This window comes from Mustela nivalis, assembly GCF_964662115.1.
Source record: "Mustela nivalis genome assembly, chromosome: 19".
Classification (NCBI taxonomy): Eukaryota; Metazoa; Chordata; class Mammalia; order Carnivora; family Mustelidae; genus Mustela; species Mustela nivalis.
The window spans coordinates 24,763,430-24,789,370 of record NC_139038.1 but is presented as its reverse complement, the minus strand read 5'-3'; the positions used below and the strand labels follow the sequence as shown (position 1 = coordinate 24,789,370).

At 40.7% G+C, this 25,941-nt stretch overlaps 1 protein-coding gene across 1 annotated transcript in view; it reads right to left on the bottom strand.

Moving 5' to 3' along the window:
• Positions 1 to 11,407: 11,407 nt before the first annotated feature.
• GPR139 (G protein-coupled receptor 139) overlaps positions 11,408 to 25,941 on the bottom strand; it is a 39,863-nt gene continuing 25,329 nt past the window's right edge. The window contains exon 2 of the mRNA XM_082713022.1: positions 11,408 to 12,412. Within this exon, the coding sequence (XP_082569148.1) occupies positions 11,478 to 12,412 (935 nt within the window). The 3' untranslated portion in view covers positions 11,408 to 11,477. The remainder of the gene's footprint in view (positions 12,413 to 25,941) is intronic.

Genomic DNA, 25,941 nt, shown 5'->3' with positions numbered 1-25,941 from the left:
TCACATTCCTGATTTTTAGTGAATTAGCACATGGTATGTATGTATGTATGTATGTATTCATCCATTTGTTCATTCATTCATTCATTCATTCACCTCTAGGTTTCCTCTTCTATGAATTATTTCTTCATAGTTAGAGATTTTATGATTTTTTCCCAAATGTATGCCAAGTTGACTTGACCTGGAAGGAGACCATTTCTCACTTATGCTTGGAATGTGGCCTTATTCTAGCTTTTGTTGGCATTTTCATGGTGTTCTCTGTCAGTGATGGCAACAGTGAGGTCCTCTGAAGTTCTTCATGTTTGGGAGACATCAAGGAGGACCTGGGACGATAGAGAAATAACAGGGAGGACTCCATGTGGACACAGTAGCTAACAGATTGAGAACATGTTAAATGCCCACAGAGACACTTAGAAATATTGAAGGGGGACCTGAGGGAACACTCAGAGGCAAGACAGAAAAATTTAGGAACAATTATGATTAATAGAACATTTTTCATGTAGCTCTTTGTATGTCTATAGGATGGTGAGGCAGAGGCATTTTTGCATTATTATACATTTAGCTTTTTTTGGACTGAGACAATATGGCATCAGTTAAATCCTTTTATAACTTAGCAGCATATGTAAACCAAAGGGAGAAGTTAATCTCTCAAAAGTATTGCTGCCTCCTTCGGCACATCTCTCTCACTACGAGGTATGATCCTCCTCACTTTCTCTTTGGAAGGGGCTTACCACCCCTACAACTGTGCTTGACTTGGTTGGGGATACACTCTCATTTAATATTTCAGTTCCACCAAGACAAGAGGGGATATTTAAATAGGACTTTGCTAAAGGTCTGGGACTGTGACAAAAAAACCATCAAAGGAAATACTAAAACTTGAAGTAGAGGTGCCTCTGAGTAGACCAATCTCAATGGAAATCTCAGGAAAGATGAACCATCCTAGTCCTCTTTCGTCTGGCTTTGAGCTCCGCCTTTACCATATCCTTCCCAGGAAACTTATTATAGACACCTAGACTGTCCAAATCAAGACAAAGAATCTGTACTCTTTCTTCTACTTTTCCAGGCCCATTTCCTTTTGCCCTGTCCAGTGGCCTGCTTCTTCCCCAGATGACATATGCTATGATAACCTCATTCTTGGGGAAGACCCTGTCCTTTCTTCTCACAACGGTGGCCTTTCCCTTGCAGACCTCACAGGGACAGCAATGTCAGAACACATCACTATGCCCCAGAAATCAGATACGCTAAGAGGCACACACGTTTAACAACAGGGAGTCATTTCCTTATAGCCTGTTAGAAATCAGATATTTACAAGATTAATTTGCAATAACAAGAAGCCCTTGTCTCCAGCTGAGGAATATTTGTGTCCTCTTTGAGAGCCCTGGAGACATACTTGACATCTTGGGGACAGGTCACCTGTATCAGTCCTCTCCCACCAGCAGGACTATTTCCATTTTTCTCATCCCTGGAGCCAAATGCTGGCAACCCTAATGAGATGGGCAAGCGGCCTTTTTGCAGCCTCTATCTCATCATCCTGAAGGCTGACTTTTTACTCCAGAGTTTAGCAGTGGATGCAAACAGTTTGAGAGAAGGAATCAGGGTATAACTGGAGGCCACATTTCATGGTATTGAAATTGACTGTGGAGTGACTGATGGCCTGCCCCTAGTCTTCCAAATCCTTGATGCTCTATCTTCTTTAGGGACTGTCAGTGGATAACTGCAATGAATGATATGCTTTCCCCACTTTGGGAAAGAGAAAGCTGGCACATGACTCTTCCTAGGAGTGGCCTCATCATCACAAAAGTGTCCTAGTTTCCCAGAGAAGTCCTGGAATTTGCAGTGTTCTTCCTGTGCCTATTATGGGGAACTAAATAACAATAACACAATTTATTAAAACTATAAATATGTTCCAAATACTTAAAAAATATTATAAGTAACTCCCACCACCCCCTTTTGAAGTCAGTACTATTATTATTCCTCCTTTTCCATATGAGGCAGCAGTACCTCAGAGACTGGAAGAGACATTTACCCAGTGTCACACAGCTGGCAGGTGGTGGAGTCAGGATTTGAACCTAGATTTGTATGACCTACATCCTGCACACCAGGAACCTATGGAGTTGCAATGTTATGACGGTGTCTGAAATTGCTGCCACTTTTGTTCACTCCTAAAAGTGCTATTTGGCATCCTTATTTTAATTAAAGTCAGTTGAAATTAGTTTTATTTTCAGAGCTTTTAGAGAACTGTGTGCCAGCAGTGAGTGGTAGGTAGGCCCGGGCTGAGAATCTCTGAACTTGAGGATAGAATTATGCCTTTGGAGGCACCCAGTAGCCCTAATTTGATGACATGACATTCTGAGGGATCAGAAAGATCTTTTCTTGCCTTTTTTCTAAGTATTTTAACAGTGCAGCACACTTGACTGTCTGCTTGTGGGTTGTGAAATTTCCTGAGCCACATTTGTAAAATTCCTTGGGTCATGAGGAGACGAGTATAGGGTGAACCATTTTTTCTTTCTAATAGTTCTATCTTAACCCATAATTTAGGAAAATTTGATTTTACTCTCAGAAGTATTTGGAAAGTAACTTCTCTCAACTCTTTTTCACTCCATCCCCAATGGAGAGGGAAAGTCTTGACTGATTTGTAGAAGAGGAAGAGGAAACACCATATATATGAGAAAGCTACCTTATCTTTCTGTTTCTCGGGCTTCAGAAAGAAGGAATTGTTTCTATCCTTACATTTCCATATAGGAATCCTAACTGGGTTTTGGTCCCAGTGTGGCTTCCAGAGGAGGGTCTAGAGGTCCATCTCTGATTGTCCTCACTGATAGTACTCTACTTGGGGGATGGAAATTCTGCTTCCGACTGTCTTTTCTGCAGTTTCAGAGTCTCTCATGAGTGTTTGAACCAAAATATAAACTAAGTAGGAACTCCATTGGCTTTCAGTTCAACTGAGGTTCTTCATTCCACCTTTCCAGTAATAGAACTGATAATTGATCTCCACCAGTCTATTCTCAGCAGGTTTCACACTCAGAGTGAAGGGGTAGATGGGTGTGTCTTTCAGCTTCCCTAATCTTCCACACTGTGAAATCTCAGTCATTTGTGGAAAGTCTGAATTAGGAAAATGGCCATAGACAGATAATTTGGGAAAGCTGTATTATAATTTCCCAGTTTTTACAGACAACCAAGTGTTACCAAGAAGGCAAGTGGTTCTCAATCCTGGCTGTGTATCAGAATCACCTGGGAAACTTTTAGAACATTCTGATGCCTTGGGCCTATTTCCCTATGTTCTGATTGAATTCATCTGGATATAGAGTCTGGACATAGGTTTAAGTTAAGGTTGGGAATCACTAAAATAAGGAACCTGCTGAAAGCTCCTTATTTAATAGATCAGTGTTTCCTAAAGTATAGAGCTTATAACAAAGGGTATGTGAATAGGTTTATATGACGCAAGGCTTGGCTTCAGTAACGTTGAAGAGCACTGTGAAAAACAATTGCCCTTTCTAATTTGTTGTCAATCCTTCTAATTAGGTTAAGGAGAAATTCTCAATATGGTGGTAGTAGGCCCTTAATACCTATATTTTGTATTTTTTAAAAAAAGATTTTATTTATTTATTTGACAGACAGAGACCACAAGTAGGCAGAGAGAGAGGGGAGTAAGCAGGCTCCTTGCTGAACAAAGCTCGATGCAGGGCCTGATCCCAGAACCCTGGGATGACCTGAGCCAAAGGCAGAGGATTTAACCCACTGAGCCACCCAGGTGCCCCTCTCTGTTGTCTTTTTAACAAAGGGAGAGTAGATGTTAGTTTCAGACAGTAGTGTAAAGTAAGAATTACTAACAATCTTTGGTTTTTTGAAAATGGTTTCTCTATTTATGGAATGGTTTCTCTATTTATGTCAGGTGATACTGGTTTTCCATTTGAGGTAGTGATACAAAGTTTGCTCTAAAAAAATCAGTGGTTATCCATTTTGGCTGTACATTAGAATTATCCAAGGAACTTTAAAAAATACTGTTGTCTGGGTTTCATCTTGGATATTGGGTTTTTAAAAAGCTTCCCCAGGGTGTATAACCACTATTTTAAAGAACAGCAGTGCAGTCCTTCTCACATTTTATGTGTGTATGAATCACCTGGGATCTTGTTAAAATTCAGATTCTGGTTCAGCAGGTTAGGGTAGGGCCTGTGATTCCACAGTTCTTACAAACTCCCAGGTGATGCTGATGCAATATGAGCGGCTCTTAGGGGGACCACAGTTAGAGGAGCAAGGCCCCAGAAGAGTTTGCTTTGTAAGCAAGAGAGATCCTATCTTAAATAGTTTAATAAAGTAATTAATACTATATCAGTTTCTTTTCTAATGAGAGGGAGCAAATATGTATCTTTATACATAAAATTTTCTTAACATGGGGCACCTGGGTGACTTAGTCAGTTAAGCATCTTGCTCTTGATTTTGGTTCAGGTCATGATCTCAGGATTGTGAAATAGAGCCCCTCATCAGGCCCCATGCTGGACATGAAGTCTGCTTAAGATTCTCTCTCTCCCTCTCCTTCTGCTCCTTCCCTGCCTCTCTCCCTCTATGAAACAAACAAACAAACAAAAAAACCCAAAACAAAAAAAAAATTTTTTTTCTTAATTGATACTGACTTTCTTGCTCAAAATCTTAGTTGTGGGTAAATGATTTCAGCACCTTGGACAGAGGCACAGGGCTAGCCACAGAACTGAAAGAGGAAGAGGTGAAATCTGTATAAGAACAATTGCAGGGCGCCTGGGTAGCTCGGTGGGTGAAACCCTCTGCCTTCGACTCAAGTCATGTTCCCGAGGTCCTGGGGTTGAGTCCTGCATTGGGCTGTCTGCTCAGCGGGAAGCCTGCTTCCCTTCCTCTCTCTCTGCCTACTTGTGATCTCTGTCAAATAAATAAATAGGAAAAAAATTAAAAAAAATTGTAAAACATTGTCATTGAAAATATTATTGCAGTTTGTGTTTAAAAGTATATACTTTTGGGGTATCTGAGTGGCTTAGTTGGTTAAATGGCTGCCTTTGGCTCAGGTCATGATCCCAGGGTCCTGGGATTGAGCCCCGCATCAGGCTCTCTGCTCAGCAGGGAGCGTGCTTCTCCCTCTCCCTCTGCGTGCCTCTCTGCCTACTTGTGATCTCTGCCTGTCAAATAAATAAATAAATAAATAAAATCTTTTTCTTTTTTTTTAAAGATTTTATTTATTTATTTGACAGAGAGAGATCACAAGTAGGCAGAGAGGCAGGCAGAGAGAGAGAGAGGAGGAAGCAGGCTCCCTGCTGAGCAGAGAGCCCAATGCGGGACTCGATCCCAGGACCCTGAGATCATGACCTGAGCCGAAGGCAGCGGCTTAACCCACTGAGCCACCCAGGCGCCCCAATAAATAAAATCTTTTAAAAAAAAATCTTAAAAAATATGTACTCCTAAAGTTTTAAAAAGTGTGTGTGTGTGTGTGTGTATATGTATGTTTTTTTTTTTTTTTGCCTTACCTACCAGTAGGGTCTATATTCTTTTTTATCTGCAGTCTTGTGTGACTAATACTCTGTCAGATTTCATCAGACATATGGATTGGGTCATGAAATAGAACCATATGCTATCATGACCTGATGATTTCTGACTTTTCATTACTGGAATTAGAGGGTGGCTTTAGTCTAAGTATCAACTTGGGTAATGAAAAGGCTAATGGAAACAAGCTGCTAATTCAGAAGAGAGAGTGTGAGTTGTGAAGGGAAATGTGTCAAAGTAGCCTGATATCAGAGGGAAGGAAAAGAGAGATTGGGGATCCTCCACTTCCTCTCTGACATCACATCTCTGGCAGTGGTGTGTCACCTGCTTGCTGGAAGGCCTCCCCTCCAAAGCTCTGCCCACACTGAGCTGCATTAACACTATTTTTTCCTGTTACCCATCAGGCCTAGAGAGGTAAGGCTTCCTATTATTTCTGGTTCCTATATCTCAGTTGCTCTTGTTGGTTCCTTTAATCTTGTTAAGACCATTTAGAAAAATTCCTGGTTAAAGGCTTTTCATTGAAACCATCTGAGTGAGATTTGCTTCCCTCCAGGATTCTGATATACAGTCCATTTGGAAGTATACCTAGAGAAGCAGATGCTAAGAATCCATTTTGTGGAGTGAATAGACATCACTATGAAGACATCCCCTTTGGGTTTCGTCTGGATCTCTCATACTTGAGTTTACGTCTCACATGCTTTTGTTTCTTCTCCACTAAAGAGAAATACTGTTATTGCCATTCAGTAGGTAACAAAGCTCTGTGGATATAGTAAACTCCTCATGCGGAGAGTTGATGAGAAGCAATCTCTTTACTGTAGCCCTGTTTTGCTCCTGTTTCTCAGAAAAGTTTTCTCCTTCTGGCATGCCAGTGACACATTCCCCCAATAAACCCGGGAAATTCACAGTATCTATTTATCCCCTTAGACACAAGTCTCTTATCCCTCTTGTTGTGTCTGGCAAGTACATGGATTAATTGCACACCCCCCACAGAGGCTGAGCCATCACATTTAGCCAAGTGTACTAATAAAAGGGTTATTATTTAACAGTTCAACCTTCATCAACTCACTTTTATCCCACCTTCCTGAGCTGGTGAACAAAATTAATGAGGATGCTGTGGCCATGCCTTAAGGCTTCTGCTTGCCACCTTCTCAGCAGGTTCCTTAATTTTCTGTACTTCCCTCTCAACTTGTAAGTTACTTTCATTTTCCAAGTTAATGCAAAGATAGATTGTGACAATAGTTTTTGGGTGGCTGTCAGAATTGATGGTGATTTGTGTGGGAAATGGGAAATGCATAGCTAGTTTAAGAACTATGGTTAGAATTCCAGAGAGTCAACTTAAAAAAAATTCTGCCGCACAGGGAAAGGTCAAGCCGAGTGTTTTAGTTATGATGCTATTATAATATATCTCATGCTTGAATGACCTGGGTTTGAAAGGTTGGAAAACTATTCAATATACTCAGGTCTAAAAAGGGCACCAAAAAATGTGATCTTTGGGTGGGGGGATGAGTCAGAATCTTGCAGAGAAGGCAGTGCGGTAAAGAGGAAAGCATGAAGTATTTAGTGACCACTCTGAAAATCATTAACCTCTTTTGGTCTAGTATCCTTACCTATAAAATGATATGCAACTAGAGGCTCTTTTTAGCTCTATCATTAATAGTCACCCCATGAGGTATGTACTGGAATTACTATTAGTCCTATTTTATGGAGATGAAATTGAGACTCAGAGAGTTTGAGAACATTGCCCATGGCGCACAGCTAGAAAGGGCATAGCCTGCAAAGTTATAGCTTGCCACAACTGACTCCAGACCTTGATTTCCTGACTTTGAGAGCCTCTTTTTACCTTGGAGGCAACTGGAAAAAATTAAATTTTATACCATTTTTATCTGAGGGCAGTCTTTCATAGATCTTAAAGGAATTGTTAAAGGCCACCCATCTAGTAAATGGTGGAGCTGGGACATACCCATTGTCTGACTTCAACATCCAAGCTCTTACGAAATATGAAAGCAGCTTAAGCGTCTGTTAATAGATGAATGGGTAAAGAAAATATGGTGTATATACACAATGGAATGCTATTCATCCATAAAAAAGAATGAAATCTTGCCATTTGCAACAACACAGATAGACCTTGAGGGCTTTACAGTAAGTGAAATAAATAAGTCAGAGAAAAGACAAATACTGTATGACCTCATTTGTATGTGGAATTTAACAAACAAAACAAAACTAAAAACAAAGCTCTGATACAGGAAACTGGTGTTTGCCAGAGGTGGGGGATGAAGGTAGGAAAAATGGGGGAGAGGGGTCAAAAGATACAAACTTTCATTTACAGATAAGTTATGAGGGAAAACAAAAGTCCAAGCTCTTAGCTGTTATGCTAGATCTCCACTTATGATTATAGCCATCACTATCTCTAGGACATGTGGAGGATGAAGTCAGAAGAGAATTAAGATTTATACCCAGTAAGCTACTTAATTAGGATTATAGGAAGCAGAGTTCAGTGGTCTTAAATTCTGAAATATATCTGGCTAAAAAGGGACAGGTGGGACTTAGGTCGCATTCTCGCACCAGTACAAAGTACAAGGAAAGCGCGCATTTAAAATTAAAATTTTAAATTTAAATGTAAGATTTAAAAATTTTTTAGTCATAAAAAATGTAAACGCAAATTCCAGACACCAAGAGTGCACCATGTTAGAGTTTATTATAATACAAACAAGTTCAAACACAATAGATTATCTAATTAAGAAAATATGAACATTTACTATTCTTCTATGGTAACATTTTATTCCATTCTTTGAACTGGAATAGCCAACATTATAGTCTTTAATTCACTTCAGATAGGCCCCTTATGTTGGACCAGTAGGCACCAACTGTGCAAAATAACCTTCCAATTGCAGAATGTTTGCAAAGTGGAAGTTCATACCTTCTCATGGTCTGTCTTTTATGGTTTGTCTGTCATGCTCCTCATTTCTTTCCCCATGAGACAGTTCAGTGCTTGAGCTGTCCAATAAAAAGCATGTACATGTGTAGGTAGCATCACTGCATGTCCACCCGAGGAAACAAATCACACAAGAGAGATGCTAGTTAACAGTCTTTCACAAAAAACCTGGTATAAGGCAATTGCTTAAATGCCATCAACAGCAGCTATACAAGACAGGCTTCAAAATTCAAGGCTCTGTTTCCAAAACTGGCCTGAAAGAAAAGGCTTAAAAGTTTTCTTTTAAACCTTATCATTATTGTCCACAATTATTACTATAAATAATGATAAATTAAAAGATCCATAGGTTATCTAAAATAAAGTTTAGGATATATGTATCAACCTAACCCAATGGGGGCACTCTTACTCATTTTAACCAGAAGACAACAACTCATTGAAATGCCTTCAAGAATCGGGCCTTTTCTAAATATTATTTATCAAAATTTAAAATATAGTCAGAAGGAAAAAAGATCACAATACTACTTGGTACAACCTCTATTGGTAAGAGAAGTAATAAATGAGTGTATGAGGAAAACATTCCAAATGCACACCCAGTTTTTTTACTTTTTAAACATCAACAATTTTTACATACAATAAAAAATGTGGAGCAGAGGGCACTGAGACCCACACACCTATTTTCCATGTTGCTTACATTCTTAAAGAGGAATTGCTTAATCTTTATAGCTATTGCACTGTGACTCATCCACATATAGCTCAAACTAGTATTTTTTGAGCTATGTGTTTAGAAAAAATAAATAAATACATATATATATATATATTCGGTGTAGGTAGTAGCCTTTGGTCAATGTTCATTCATAAGGGGGTGTAGTGGAATCACATCATACACACATTTAATGAACACGACATATTCAGACTACACATGCTTGGCAAAAGAGAAACAGAAATAAATGGAATTTAAACGATGTGGAGGAATCTGTCCACCATATGGGACATACTAACCTCCTTGTCCCTCAATTTCCATGAACCTCTTCTATTGGGAGCATTTTGTTGCACCAGTGTGATCTTAAAGTTCTCATTGAGATACATTAGAGTCATACAATGTGGTCCCTAAGTGCACACCAACTATTTCTTGTCCTTGATCTAGGAAATCTGTTCTGTTGCTGGAGAAAAACTTTGCTGAGTTAGATTTTATAAGGGATAGAATGTGGTCTCCAACATGGCTCCTTCCTGATGACTTTGCAGAGTTAACTTTGGCTCTTCTAGGTTTTTTTTCTTTCATACTGACTTTAGAATCTAATCTTTGGGTCAGATGAGACCCTACTACAATCATTTAAAGGGAGTAGGAATTTGGATCATCAGGACTACCATAACCTAAAATTATATTGAGTTAGTATTGAGGGCATTGACTCAAGTTTAGGGCTTGTGTTGCTCTGGGGCCTTTTCTACCGTACTCATTTACTGCAGATTCCCTTAAAAAGGGTGGACATGCCTTCCAATTTAGGACTAAAAATGTAGTAAGAATCCAACCTGAGGAACCAAGTGTTCCAGGAGGACTGTCTGCTTTTTGTTTGGTCACCAAAAATATCATAAAATTTCAAAGTCATTTTGGGAGATTTTTTCTAACACAGGAAAAATACTGGGAACCTGGAAGAGAAATTTTTAAAAAGGCTAAATAAGAGGAACTCCAGCATGGGTTTCCCTTTTAAAACACATCACAGGATACACAGAAGTTTTCTATAATCAAGCATGTGTCTGCATGTGTGTGTGCACGCATGAGTGGTAAATCCCAGGGAAGCCCCTATTAATTACATTGTAGAGCTGTTCTTGCCTTGGACAGGCAAAGGGAGAACAAATAAATAGATTCATATTTTATCATTTTGCAGAGGATCTGGATTAAATCGCTTCACTGAATACTGGCACCACCCTTTTGAGCCATATGGATCAAAGGGCAGACAAGCAAACAACATGGGCACCTTTCCATGTCAGTTGTATCTGCGTTTGTGGCTGAATAGCAATGCCAGCTGGACTGTGGGGCAGAGCAGAGAATGTCTCCCTTCACACCTGGAGAGCTACAGTTCCTGACCCTTGAAAATTAAATCCAGTTTGGAAGTCACTTCAAATAAAGCAATTTGGTGAGGACTTCAGCAAGCAAGGAGGCAGGGTTGGCAACTCTACACGTAAAAGGCTTCTCCAGGAAGCTTAAGTGGCACTGCAATAAGAAGCTGTTTTGAGTAAAGGGGTCATACACAGCTGACGTGGGGATGGATTGAAACAATGGCAAGAGTGGGCTTATTTTTTTGTTTTTCTGGGCTCAAGAGATCCTCCTTTCCCCCCCACGCACCAGACGGGGGTCTTTATTTTGGAGGAAATAGATAAAATCTATACATAATGGCGAATAGAAAGACTGCATTTTAGACCCAGGTCTGAGGGTCGTAGTTATATTGGTTTGGAGCCTTTCCAAAGAAGCTCTGGCCAGAGTTTGGATGGGATTATACTCCCTTGTCCCCACAGTGTCATTCTGTAGTATAAGGTTCCAGGGCCAGTTCAAGACCACAACCTTCTCTAAGATAAAGGGCACCTTGGAAAAACCCCGAATTGGTCAGCACTGTTAGATGCTGGGGATGGTACAGGGAAGCAGTGGTTGACCTCAGCTCTTGGAAGAAGAGTGTGGAATCAGCTACCTGCTACTGTGGCTTGGTGTGTCACATAAATGAGCGGTTCCCAATGACTGTGGATGGTGCCGAGGCAAAGTCATAGACTGTTTCTTTACTCTGTGTCCTCACTGGCCACAGGATGATGACACAACCTCCAAAGGTATCTTCAAACTGGTAGGAACTTTTGCTTTCAAGTAACATTGTGAAAATAAATGCATAAATGAAAACAAGATTGATGCTTTTCTTTCTTCTTTTCCATCTTTTCTCATCTACCAGTCTGAAAGTTGCTCAGTCCATGGAGACAGGAAATCAGGTTAGCACTCTTAAGTGGGCTACCCTCCCATCTGGAAATAGATTAGACAGAGGCACTAGGTGCCAAGTCTTTGGGGTCATGGGGATACTTTTATAGGTTTTCCATTTTTGTCGTACTGGTATACCAGCATCTTGATACAGTGTGAGTTGGCCGGCGAGATCCAGGGACTACTTGTTATGGAAAAGTTATGGTTGGTGTAAAACTGTACAGGTTGCTTCTGGCACTTAAAGAAGGCCTTGAGCGTGGCAGCCGCCATTGTGCGGAACCTCTTGCTGATGAAGCAGTAGAGGAAGAAGTTGATGGCTGTGTTTAGAAGGGCCAGCATGTTGGCAATGTCGGACATGATGTGCACCAGCCAGCGGTTTTGGATGGGTGTCCCATAGAGGTGGTAGAGAATCATAACAATGCGGGGGGCCCAGAGTGTGGCAAAGATGGAGGTAATGGTGAACAAGATGGCAGTGGTTTTCCCTGTGGAGTAGCCACGCAGGCGAAAATTGCTTTTCCTCCGGAGCTTGTACACAATGATTGAGTTTAAGATGAAGAAGATAGAGCAAGGTACCAAGTACACGGTGAAGCAGTGAATCCAGATAAGGACATGATGTACAGAGGTGCTGATATAGTCTTCAGTCCAGATGTTGGGCCACCAGTAGTAGGGGATGCTGGTCAGGAAGCAGGTGATGTAAACACTTACAATGACTTTCCTGGTGCGGGCTGGGTAGGAGACCGTGTGGTACTTGAGCGGATGGCAGACGGCGATATACCGGTCAATGGTTAATGGAACAGTAATCCAAATGGAGGTGTGGATGGATGAGAATTCCAGCACTTCTATGATCTTATTGGCCACCTGGGGCAACTGCATGTTCAAGACAAAATCTTCCAACAAGAAGTCCACAAACACAATGAAAAAGAGGACCAAGATATCAGCAGCAGCAAGTGCCAAAAGATAGTTGTAGGAGGACTTCTGCCTTCTAGCTACCAGCTGAGAGAGGATGATCACTGTTAGGATATTTGCTGTGGAGAGAAGAGAATCTAGTTTATCTCTGAAGAGGGATGACTTTATTGGCTGCTAGGGCCATAGGCATATGTTTTTGGGCACTCCCATGGCAGCCAAAGGGACCAAACCATTGCTTTTGAGGAACAGTCTCTGCACTACAAATTGTATCTCATACAGACATCTGAATAGTATTTTGACAAAACTCTGTACTCATATTGTAGTTTATTTATTTTTCACACAGTCATTGGAGGTGGTGCTGCCATTGTCCTCACTTCAGAAATGAAACTGGGCCTCACAGGGCTTAAGGAACTAACTTAGAGTCACACACTTAGTAAGCGCTTGGGACAGGAACAAAACCTAGATTGCCTAGTCTCAAATCCCATGCTCTCTCCTTTATCCAAGTACATTTATCCAAGGGTGGGATGGTTTTCCCTGCTTCATGTGTTCAAGTAAGACCTTTTAAGAACCTTTCTGCAACCTGGATTTTAGGACCTTTCCTTTTTATAGAGATTTAGTATTGAATGTGTGGAGGAAATCATGACCTTCAGATTAGTTTAAAGATAAATTCTACTTATTTTTAGAGTAGGTGCAGATGGTCCCTGATTTATGATGGTTTCACTTACGATTTTCCGTTTTTACTATGGTGAAAAAGCTATAGGTATTCAGTTTCTACTGAATTGGAATTTTGAATTTGGATCTTTTCCCAGCCTGACGATATGTGTTATGATTCTCTCTTATTATACTGGGCAGCAGCAGCAAGGCAGAGCTCCTAGTCAATCACGTGATCATGAGTACTTAAAACTGACACACTCAAAAGCATCTGTACCTGTACTACCATTCTGTTTCTTCCTTTCGATACAGTATTCAATAAATTACATGAGATACTCAATACTTTATTATAAAATAGGTTTTGTGTTAGATGATTTTCCCATCTGTAGGCTAATGTAAGTGTTCTGAGCATGTTTATAGGCTAAACTATGATGTTTGGAAGGTTAGCTGTAATAAATGCATTTTCTTTCTTTCTTTCTTTCTCCTTTTTTTCTTTTTTAAAGATTTTATTTATTTATTTGAGAGAGAGAGAGTGAGAGAGAGAACAAGAGGGGAGAAGGTCAGAGGGAGAAGCAGACTCCCCATGGAGCTGGGAGCCCAATATGGGACTCGATCCCGGGACTCTGGGATCATGACCTGAGTGGAGGCAGTTGCTTACAGCTGAGCCACCCAGGCAGCCCCTCTTCTTCTTCTTCTTCTTTTTTTTTAAGATTTTATTTATTTATTTGAGAGAGAGAGAGCATGAGAGTGGAAAGGGTCAGAGGGAGAAGCAGACTCCCCATAGAGCTGGGAGCTGGATGTGGGTCTTGATCCCGGGACTCCGGGATCATGATCTGAGCTGAAGGCAGTTGCTTAACCAACTGAGCCACCCAGGTACCCTAAATGCATTTTTAATTTATGATGGGTTTATCAGGATATAACCCTATCATAAATTGAGGAAGAGTTGTAGTCTACCATATGGTACATTATTAAAAATAATAGCAGAGAGAAGTAAATTTTCCTTCTTGTTCTCCAACCACCCAAGTACCCACCCCCCACAGGACCATCACAGTAATAGTCTGTCTTCATATATGTCTATATAATGCCTCTATATAGTTTTTGAACAAACAGGAGCAATTACTATTTTTTTGGTGTCCAATTTGTTTTGTATGCATATAATTTGTATGCATATCATTTCTTTCCTTTTAAAAAAGTTTTTAGTTATTTAAGTAATCTGTAGATCTAATGTGTGGCTTGAACTCATGACTCTGAGTTCAAGAGTCACATGCTCTGGGACGCCTGGGTGGCTCAGTTGGTTAGGCAGCTGCCTTCGGCTCAGGTCATGATCCCAGCGTCCTGGGATCCGAGTCCCACATCGGGCTCCTTGCTTGGCAGGGAGCCTGCTTCTCCCTCTGCCTCTGCCTGCCATTCTCTCTGCCTGTGCTCGCTCTCTCTCCCTCTCTCTCTGACAAATAAATAAATTAAAAAAAAAAAAAAAAAAGAGTCATATGCTCTTCAGGCTGAGCCAGCCAGGCACCCCTGAAACTGCATGCCTATAATTTCTGAGCAATTAAAAAAAAAAAAGTGTCTCTGAATTAGACACGTCTGGAAAGTTCTTAGGGACTCATTCTAAAATGATGTTCTGATGGGTAATGTCTAAAATTCATTCTGTACATTTAATCTCATTAATTTTACAGTCAACACTGTTAATCCTGTTTTGCAAGATTCTCAGAGAATTTATGTCCCTTTTCTGAAGTCCAGTGGCAGAGCTGGCATCTGGATCTCCCTTTCTCAATCTTACCTTTTAAAATATTATGTAATAGTTCATTTATAAAATTGTCTTGTAATATACTCATTCTGGTACTCTCATCACTCAGATTAAAGAAATTTTAACATTTTGACATATTTGCTTCAGTTATTTTATTTTTAAAATTAACTTTTTGAGAGAGAGCATGAGCGGGGCGTGGGGGAGGGCAGAGAGGGAGAGAAGGAATCTTAAGCAGGCCCCAGCACAGAGCCTGATACAGGGCTTGATATCACAACCTGAGATCATGACCTGAGCTAAAAATCAAGAGTCGGATGTTTCAACTGAGCTACCCAGGTGTCCCATCTTTTCACTCTCTTAATAGTATCCTTTTTTGTAAAATTTTAAAAATTTGATGGGGAACACTATATAGATATAGATATACATACATATTTATATTATATACAATACAAATATATATTTATATATATTTATAAATATATATTTACATTTATTTATTTATTTATTTTTTAAAGAACTGACAGTATAGATACAACTAAAGTCCTAAAGTCCTCTTTGAAATTTCCCCAACCCCATTCTTTCCCCTCCCTCCTCCTTTCTCTTCCTGCAGGCAGCCTGTAATCTTCAGGGCCCCATTTGCATCCCCTTACTTTGTAGAGAACCATCCATTCTACATGCTGCTTTTTCCACTCAGCATTAGGTTTTGAGATCTATTTTGTTGATACATGTAGCTCTCATTCACGCAATTTAATGACTATATAGTATTCCATTGTATAAACTTAGTGTAATTTATTTATATACACATACATAGAGACATACATGTTTCTCTATATTTCTATATACACGCTTATTATATAGACACATATACACACATATATGTGTCTGTATATACACATATTGGGTAGACATGTGTGTATGTATAAAACAATGTACATTTAAATTGGTTCCAAGGTTTTGCTATTAAAAACTGCTGTAGGGGGGGCACCTGGGTGGCTCAGTGGGTTAAAGCCTCTGCTTTTGGCTCAGGTCATGATCTCAGGGTCCTGGAATGGAGCATCGGACTTCCTGCTCACTGGGGAGCCTGCTTCCCTTCCTCTCTCTCTGCCAGCCTCTCTGCCTACTTGTAATCTCTGTCAAATAAATAAATAAAATCTTAAAAAAAAAAAACTGCTGTAGGGGCGCTTGGGTGACTCAGTCATTAAGCGTCTGCCTTCAGCTCAGGACATGATTCCAGGATTCTGGGATCAAGCCCCACATCTGGCTCCCTGCTCAATAGGAAGCCTGCTTCTTCCTCTCCCACTCTCCCTGTTTGTGTTCCCTCTCTCACTGTGTCTTTCTCTGTCAAATAAATAAATAAAATCTTAAAAAATGCTGCAGTTAGGGATAAAAATATATGTTTATAAAAATTAAAAAAAAATAAACAGGACGTGGCCATTCAAAAAAAAAAATGCTGCAGTTAACAACTTGATAGGACTCTCCATGAGAAATACTTATATGTGAGAGTTTATCTTGGGTAGTATGTATGTAGAAGTGTACATGTTATGTTCTAGAGTATATGCATCTTTTTTTATTTAAGATTTTATTTATTTATTTGACAGATCACAGGCAGAGAGACAGGTGGAAGCAGGCTCCCTGCTGCGCAGAGAACCTGATGCAGGACTTGATCCCAGGACCCTGGAATCATGACCTGAGCCGAAGGCAGAGGCTTTAACCCACTCAGGTACCCCGAGTATGTGCATCTTTATCTTTACCAGATTCAGCTGAATTGCTCTGTAAAGTGGTTTTACTAATTTTTACTCTCAGCAGCAGAGTATGAGAGTTCCAGTTGCTTCATATCCTCTCAGTATTTGCTACTGTCAGTTTTTTGTTTGTTTTTGCTTTACGTCTGTGCTGTTCTTATTCTTGTGCAAGGCACTTTGAAATAACATTTTGAAGTTGTGATTTAAGGTACTGATTATATTAATTAACCAGGATGCAAACCCAGGACCAACACTCATGCTCTAAACCTCTCTGTAATATTGATAATTCAAGTAGGAGTGGGGGTATCATGTAGGTATATTACACTGTATGCAAAAGAGGAGAAGAATGAGTAAATTCTGCTTTAAGTCACTCTTAAGAAAAGATGTCCCATTAAAGCAAAGTTCTTTGTATTTGTAAACTTGAAATTTCAAAAGTTTATTGATGCATTTAGCAATGTCTTTATGCATTGATTATGAGCTATGCCCTGGGAGGAGATGTTGAACAAAATAGACACGGGTGGTGTTGCCTCCAGGGAGCTTAGAATCTTTGAGGCAAGAAAAATGTCAACTGAAGAGCCACAGCAGAAAGTGTATAATTGAAAGCTGTAAGTGCTAGTAGTGGTCAATAAAAGCTTTGCTGAAGAAATCATGCTCAAGGTGAAATTTGGAGAATTGATACAAAGTAAATAGGTAAAAAGGGTGGGAGCTGAAAATTTGTTTCAAGCAAGGGAAACAGTGTGTGCAAAGGCCCTGAGGTGAGGAAAGCGTGAAGAGTTGGGTTTATAAGGAATGCTTATATTGATTTTCTACTTGTTCTGTCTATACTTTTGCATTTATAGCTCTTTTTTATTAAACAGTCTTGCTATGTTCTGTTGAGAAGTGTTCCAAAATGTTTTATTCATTTAGAAATCTTTTCAAAAAGCATTCAGCATCTACATTCTGTGTGTCTGGGCCTATGGTAGAAACAAATTAGTATTATGCACATTTAGAATCTCCACTCAAAGTACAGAAAAACACAAAAGTAGCTAAGTATTAAAGAGATAAATGAGAATACACATAATGATAAGGAATGGGCTGGTGAATAGATACAGAATGAAGGGTAAAGGATTTGGAAGAGGGTGTGGGCCAAAAGGCTGGCTACTTTGATCTAATTATATACAGTGAGAACTTCATGAATACAAGCTGTGAAATCAGGTCTCATGTTTACCCATTAAAGTCAAAAGCATCAGGACTTGGGATTAAGTGTGTAGAGTCTGGGGCTGGGCTGCTGAGGTTTCATCCTAGTTCTACTACTTCTTGGCTTTTGGGCTTTGAGCAGATTTATTCGATCTCTCTGCACTTCAGTTTCTTTCTTTATAAAATGGCTTAATAAGAATATCTGCCTCAGAGGGTTGTTTTGAGAGTCAAGTGAGGTAATTTTTATAAAGTGGTTAGAACAGTGCCTGGCATGTGGTAAGTTCTCAGTGAATGTTAGCTATTGACCGAGAGTGCACTCATTCAACAAATGTTAACAGAACATTTACTCTGTGCCAGGCACTATATGATGTGTTGGAGATGCAAGGATTAACAAAATGTGCAGGTTCCCTTTTATCATGGGGCTCATTTTGTGGTGGGGAAGACAGACAGTAAGCAAATATAAAAATGTACAAGGGAATTTCAGACAGTGATACTATCCAGAATAAAACTGAGGGATGAGATAAATTGATGGAAGATTATTTTTTTAGATTGGAAAGTGACATTTAAGTTCAATTAAGGATAAGGAGAAGGGCTCTGCCATGAAAAGATCTGTGGGAAAAGAAATCTAAGCAGTGGGAATGGCAAGTGCGAAGGTCCTGAGGTGGGAGTAAGCATGGTATTCATGGAACAGAAAAAAGGCTTCTTATAAGTCTTATTACCATCCCCATTTTATAGATAAGGAAACTGAGGATTCGATTTTTAGGTAATTTGCCCAAAGCCACATACTGAATAAGTTGGGGAGCCAGGAGGTGACTCTGGTTCTGTCTGATGTTATGGCATATCAAGTTCTGCGTTATTTTTGGTCATAGGAAGGGCTTCTCAGCTGAAGGAATGTGATTCCTGTTTCCTGGTTTGCCTCTGACTTAGAAAAGTACTGTCATTTTCTCTCTCATGTCTTTGTTGTACCTGCCAGCCTGTAAGGAGGCAGGAATGGATAAATGCTGGATATATTCTTCAGAGAGTGACTCTTCACCACTCTCTCTTACTTCCCAGGTGAATGCTATTTGAAGTGTGGTGTTAAAAATTCTCCATGTCCAAACTCTTTAAAAATATTTCAGCCCCATCTAATTATTGCTTTAAGTCAGGCAAGTCATCATCTCCAAACGAAATTGCTGGTATTCATATTTGACATTTTCTTAAGTTTCTAATAATTGCCTCTCTTGAGAAACTAACCCGCAGACACTAAACAAACCCATTTCTTTTGTACAGTTAGATTTGCCCCCAAGGCAACATCAGGCACACTTAGGAGATCCTTGGGATGAGAGAACATGTGTGTGAGCCACACAGACCTAGAGGGAAATGGAACGATGCCTGCGAATTGATTTTCTGAAAAAGAAATGAGAATGTAGAGTTTTCAGCTCTTAAGGTTTGACATTTTCTATAATTACCTACATCAAAAAATTTCTTCATTTCCACCCAGACATGTTTTTCCCCAAAGAAAAGGAGTGGTGTTGACAGGGTCTGTGTGTATTTATAATGGGTGAAAAAACAAAGAAACCCAAGTTATCATCGCCTGAAATTCTTTTTCTCAGCTTTTCTCTCAAACTAACTGGCCCACGACTCTGTTGTTGTGGAAGCTCAAGCAAGCCCCAGTGAACTTCACAATCAAAATGTCAATGCTTCTAAAAAGCAAATCTTTTCTGTCAATGGTGTCACTGGACAGGTTTAAGCTCCTGGGTAATAGAAAGCCCATGTTCTGTGATTGCAAAGCTTCTTGGCTATATTCTTGGGGGAATTCATTTCCTGTAATTTGCAGCTTACTGTGCTCTAACTTGAGAGGATTTGGGGAGTGGCTGAAAGAACAATACAGGTTTGGCTGTCAGACCCCACCACCGAACCATCTACTGGTACAGAGGGAAAGGCTCAAGGTTTTCCAGCATTATTTTCTACAAGGTCCCTGCAAGTTCCCTGAAAGAAAAAGCTGGAACAGAGCACTGTCTGTGTGTTGTGAGTTTCTCTCTCTTAGTTGTGCTGTATTACCTTTTTTTTCCCTTGAAAACTAGTTTTTTGGAGGCACCTGGATGGCTCAGTTGGTTAAGTGTCTGCCTTCAGCTCAGGTCATGATCCTGGTGTCCTGGGATTGAGCCTCACATTGGGCTCCCAGTTCAACGGGGAGCCTGCTTCTCCCTCTCCTTCTCACTCTGCTCCCTGCCCCTATTCTTTCTCTCTTGCTATCTCTGTCTCTCTCAAATAAATACAATCTTTTTAAAAAAATTTTTTTATTTCTTTTCAGCATAACAGTATTCATTGTTTTTGCACCACACCCAGTGCTCCATGCAATCCGTGCCCTCTCTAATACCCACCACCTGGTTCCCCCAACCTCCCACCCCCCGCCCCTTCAAAACCCTCAGATTGTTTTTCAGAGTCCATAGTCTCTCATGGTTCACCTCCCCTTCCAATTTCCCTCAACTCCCTTCTCCTCTCCATCTCCCCTTGTCCTCCATGCTATTTGTTATGCTCCACAAATAAGTGAAACCATATGATAATTGACTCTCTCTTCTTGACTTATTTCACTCAGCATCATCTCTTCCAGTCCCGTCCATGTTGCTACAAAAGTTGGGTATTCATCCTTTCTGATGGAGGCATAATACTCCATAGTGTATATGGACCACATCTTCCTTATCCATTCGTCTATTGAAGGGCACCTTGGTTCTTTCCACAGTTAGGCGACCGTGGCCATTGCTGCTATAAACATTGGGGTACAGATGGCCCTTCTTCTCACAACATCTGTATCTTTGGAGTAAATAGCCAGTAGTGCAATTGCAGGGTCATAGGGAAGCTCTATTTTTAATTTCTTGAGGAATCTCCACACTGTTCTCCAAAGTGGCTGCACCAACTTGCATTCCACCAACAGTGTAAGAGGGTTCCCCTTTCTCCACATCCCCTCCAACACATGTTGTTTTCTGTCTTGCTAATTTTGGCCATTCTAACTGGTGTAAGGTGGTATCTCATTGTGGTTTTAATTTGAATCTCCCTGATGGCTAGTGATGATGAACATTTTTTCATGTGTCTGATAGCTATCAAATAAATAAAATCTTTAAAAAATTAGTTTTTTAATTACAAAAGTATAACACTTGAAAAAATTGAACATATTAGCATGTAATTATATATTTTTAAAAAGATTTTATTTATTTATTTGACAGAGAGAGAAATCACAAGTAGGCAGAGAGGCAGTCAGAGAGGGGGGGGGGGGGAAGCAGGCTCCCTGCTAAGCAGAGAGCCCCATGCGAGGCTCCATCCCAGGACCGTGAGATCATGACCTGAGCTGAAGGCAGAGGCTTAACCCACTGAGCCACACAGGTGCCCCTGTAATTATTTTATTATTAGCTCATTTTTATTGAACATTTACTTTTAAGTATCTTACACACAATACCTCATTTAATCTTCACAACCACCTATGATGTTGGAACTATGATTTGAGAGCTTCGAGGCTTGGAGAGGTTAAATAACTTGTTTGAGGTCACACAGTAAACAGGTGGTGAGCAAGGACATTAAACCAGGCTTTTTTGCCTCCTTGGTTTGTATATTTAACTACTACATTAGACCTCAGAAAGTAAAAGCTGCCCAAATCCCATTTGTGGAGGACCATGGTTGAAAGCCCTAGGTGATCTCATAGCCAAATCCAACATCAGGCTTTCACGTGAGTGAGCCATCTTTGATATCTGGCTCAGTGGAACCCCCAAAGTGACTGTATTACAAATTATAAATATAATTAGTAATAACGAGTACTGCCACACAATGGTATCATTCAAAACTGTTGTGCCAGTTGATTTTTTTCACTTAGAAATAAGTCATGAATTTTTTCCTTCTCTATGTCCATAATATTCATGAAATATTCATCTATGGCTGGACATTATTTATTTTATCTTATTTTTTAGCCACTACAGAACTTCTTTAAGCATCTTTTTATATTCCTGTGGAATAAATTCCCAAAAATAGAAATGCTGGTTTAAAAGATAAAACATTTTTCCCTCTTCCTCCCCCCTCCCTCTTTCCCTCTTTTTTCTAAATGCAGCTAAGAAATTAGCAAAAAGGAAAAGCACTCAACTTGAAGCTACAAAAGGATTTAGATTAGATACCAAGAAGAACTTTTTGATTGTATTGACAGTTAATATGAACAGGAGCAGGCCATTGACATCACAGTTGCTTGGTTCATGAAGGTCTTCAGGAAAGAACAGAGAATTTCTTATCTGGGCTGATTAAATTCCTGAGGTTCCCTTCTGCAAATTTTCTTTCTCTACATCCTAAACTATGTTCTTGTGAATTTCACCCCTTTTAACCACCGTCCAGGGTAACTTAAATGCATCGCTCCTTCTTTAGAGTTGCCTATTTTTTTGCCTAGAAGTATCGGCCCTCATGTCCTATAGAAGTGCTAGGACCCCAACGTGGTAAGCAATTACAGTGGTGTTATTTTAGCAGTTCCTTGGAGGTGCCCCAAGGACAGATTTCTAGGAAAAGCAAGGTTTAAGCCTCCCAGGCAGGAGGTTAGCACTGCTGGTGTTTAGGTCAGCTGGGGAGGGAGTGCAAACTGAGTTGTGTGATGGGCGTTGCCTCTTGGAATTTATCTTCCTCACTGTTACCTGTCCCATCTCGATCTCTGGCAGAGGAAGAGGAAATAAAGCAATAGGCAGACAAGAATTGTTCAGTCTTTTTGGCCTTTGTGGATGGTGCTAAAAGGTCTTCAGAAATTTCTGCCCTGAGGGTTCCTAGGAGGTGAGCTGGAAGGGTTTCCCTGAGGGCAGCTTTCCCACCTGTGGTTCCAACCTCAGGCACTACTAGCAGGCTAGTTGCCATTATTGTTTTCTCATTGTTCCACTTGCCCCAGGGCAGAAGCTTGGGAATGAGCTTGTCTTTTCTGCATTTGGTTATCAGGAAAACAAAACTGACTGAGGACTACAGAGATGGAGGCCAGGCAGTGTGTCCCCACACTGTGGGAAAGGCAGTCCCTTTCCCACTCCAGCCTTCCAGAATCCCTGGAGGGCTCTGAAAATCCCCCTTCTTTTTATTTTGTCTTTTGTAGGCTGAGCAAATATCCGAGGACTTAAGAACCTATTCTAGCTGGAAGAGGTTGTGAAATGCAGTGGTTAATCTCTCTGAGCCTCAATTCCTACATCTGAAATGGGCATCTTAATAAATTTACCATCATGGGTTGTTATAAAGATAATGTAGAAATAACACGTGTGAAATGCTTAGCATAGTTTTTGGGTTATAGTGAGCACTCAGTAAATGTTACCTATTGTTACTTATTATACTTGGCCAATGCAGTTCAGCAGACAATTACTGATTTACAGGCCAAGACTTTGTGATGGAAGGAGAGATGAGTCAGAGAGAGTCTGAGCTCTCCAGGAATCCTAGAGAAGATTTTAGTTTCCCTCCATGGATCCTTATTGCAGGCACTAACAGCCCTGTCACCCTATCTGAAACCCTTCTTTGCCTCTAACCTAATCCCTCCAGCTGTAGCTCTGTCCCACCACTACCCCTCCATTTAGTTTCTCTGCTTGGTGGAAGAGAACATTGGCTGTTATCTAAGGCCCTAAGAGCCATTATTACAGGATGACTCAGTTGTCTCTTGCTTTCTCAGAAATAACCTTTGTTCTTTTAAAATTTTAGTTTTTATTTTGATAGCTCTTTAATTTTCTTTGTAGCTTTACTGAGACGTTCTTCTCTTACTCTTTTTCTCGTGGACACTCCTATTTGTCACTCCCTTTAGCACTGGAATGGATTCTTTTCTTTCTTTTTTAAGATTGTATTTATTTGACAGAGAAAGAGATAGCCAGAGAGCACACAAGCAGGGAGAGTAGGAAAGGGAGAAGGAGGCTTCTTGCCAAGCAGAGAGCCTGATGTGGCCAGATGAGGGGCGTGATCCCAGGATTCCTGGATCCTGACCAGAGCCCAAGGCAGACCAACCCTTAATGACTGAACCACCCAGGCACTCCTGGAATGGATTCTTTTCAAAGCTAGGGGCAGTATTTCCTCTCTTTCTAGGGTCTCCTGTGAAGGGTGATCGCATAACCTGAGGTAGAATGGCAAAATACGCTTCCTCTTCAATCTATTGGTGGTTGTCGCACCCTATTGAAAAGGATTCTATAGCTGTGCCTGGGCTTACTGGTGCAGGAATTGATTAGTGGTATGTGCCATGGTGGAACAAATGCTGTGGATTTGCCCAAGGGTCTTTTGCCCTGGTTATCCTGGATACCCTGGATATGTGGTACAGTCTTTTTTTTTTTTTCCTAAAGATTTATCTATTTTTGAGAAAGAGAGTGAGCATGAGCAGGGGATGGGGCGGAAGGAGAGAGAGAGAGAGAATCTCAAGCCAACTCTGCATTGAGCAATGTGAGCATGGACCGGGCTCGATCTGACTACCCTGAGATCATGACCTGAGCCCAGATCAAGAGCCACTGCCCAACCAGCTGAGCTACCCAGGTGCAGTCTTACTGGTTTCCCCAGATCCTAACCAAGCAGTGGTTTCCGTTATAGAACAGAATGACTTGACACCTAGTAAGGTTGCCCATTGCAGATGAATAGGCAGCAAGTGCTAAGGTGGTTACCATGGCAGTCTGACTCAAAGCAAGGGGGAAAAGCAAGTTAGTATCTGGCTGGTCGTCATGTTCATCTGGGCCAATTGGTTGGTATTCTCTTGACTGAAAAATCGCTTTTGCCTTTTTTTTTTCTTTTTAAAGATTTTACTTATTTATTTGACAAAGAGAGATCACAAGTAGATGGAGAGGCAGGCAGAGAGAGAGAGAGATAGAGGGAAGCAGGCTCCCTGCTGAGCTGAGAGCCCCATGCAGGACTTGCTCCCAGGACCCTGAGATCGTGACCCGAGCCGAAGGCAGCGGCTTAATCCACTGAGCCACCCAGGCACCCCCCGCTTTTGCCTTTTTGACCAGGAGCAGTGTCTTTGGGTAACCATGACAACTACTAAATCTCAGGTTGGCCAATAGACTCAAAAGTTTCCACACCATACTTCTCAGTGCCGAGGTTCATTATCTTATGACTGCCATACATTGAGCACCTATGGCAAGCCTAATGTCTCTGTAGAGAGGAGGTGACTTTTTGGGATTCACTGATGAACAGTTTTATTTATTTATTTATTTATTTTTAAAGATTTTATTTATTTGACACAGAGAGAGAAACCACAAGTAGGCAGAGAGGCAGGCAGAGAGAGAGAGTGGAGGAAGCAGGCTCCCTGCGGAGCAGAGAGCCGGACATGGGGCTCAATCCCAGGATCCTGGGATCATGACCTGAGCTGAAGGCAGAGGCTTTAACCCACTGAGCCACCCAGGCGCCCCTGAATAGTTTTATTTTTAAAAAGTTATGTGTTTAGTTTAAATGGTATTAGAGGGTTGCTATTTAGGGTTATTTAGGGTAGTGATAAAAACCTCATAAAATAAGTTCAGTTTATTAAAAAACAAGTTGATTTAAAGAAAATTATGAGGGAAGGACAGTGCAAGGAGAATGTAGTCTGTAGTTTCCATTTTACAAACAAGGGAACTGAAAAAGAGATGATTAGTCACCTGCTCAACGTAGCAGAGCTGGTAAGTTGAAGTATTTTGAAATCACTCAGTGGTACCATCCTGGGTCGAGTTCCACTGTGGTTCTATTCTGGGTCACAGAGACAGATAGGGGCAGGGCTTTAACTATCTCTCTAACAAATCCCGGGCATGAGAGTTACCAGAAAGGACAGGTACCTTGAAATCACAAGCATGTATTTTGGAGTATGGAGGAGCTAAGTTAGTCCCCACATCTGCTTGTTTATAGCTGGTGCTCTTGGGTAAGTAACACTAGGAGCTTTAGCTTCCTCTTCAGTAGAGTAAAGAGTGGTGTCTGCTTTGGAGGGTTGTTGGGGGATCAGAAGAGCTCACATGCATTAAGTTCTTAGCACAGAGCCTGGCATAGGCAGAGGACACAGTAAGTGGCCATGGTTAGTATGTGTGAGTGTAATGACCAGTCCTCTGAAGGTGATGAACTGAACTAGGCAAAGGCCTGACATAAGAAAGAAGCACTGGCAAGTCTAGGCAAGGGATTCTCCTGCTGTATATCTAGAGGATGGGAGAACTGGTTCCAGAAAAGACCTCTGACTCATTCATACTCCATTAATGAAAGTGTCCCTAACACTGCTGTCTGTTGTACATGTAAAAGTTGTTAATGTAGACTAGAGCCTAAAAGTTCTCATCACAAGGAAAAAAAATCCTTTTGCTTTCTTATTGTTATCTGTTTGAGGTGATGGATGCTAAGTAAGCTTACTATGGCTCTGATTTCATACGGTATGTAAGCC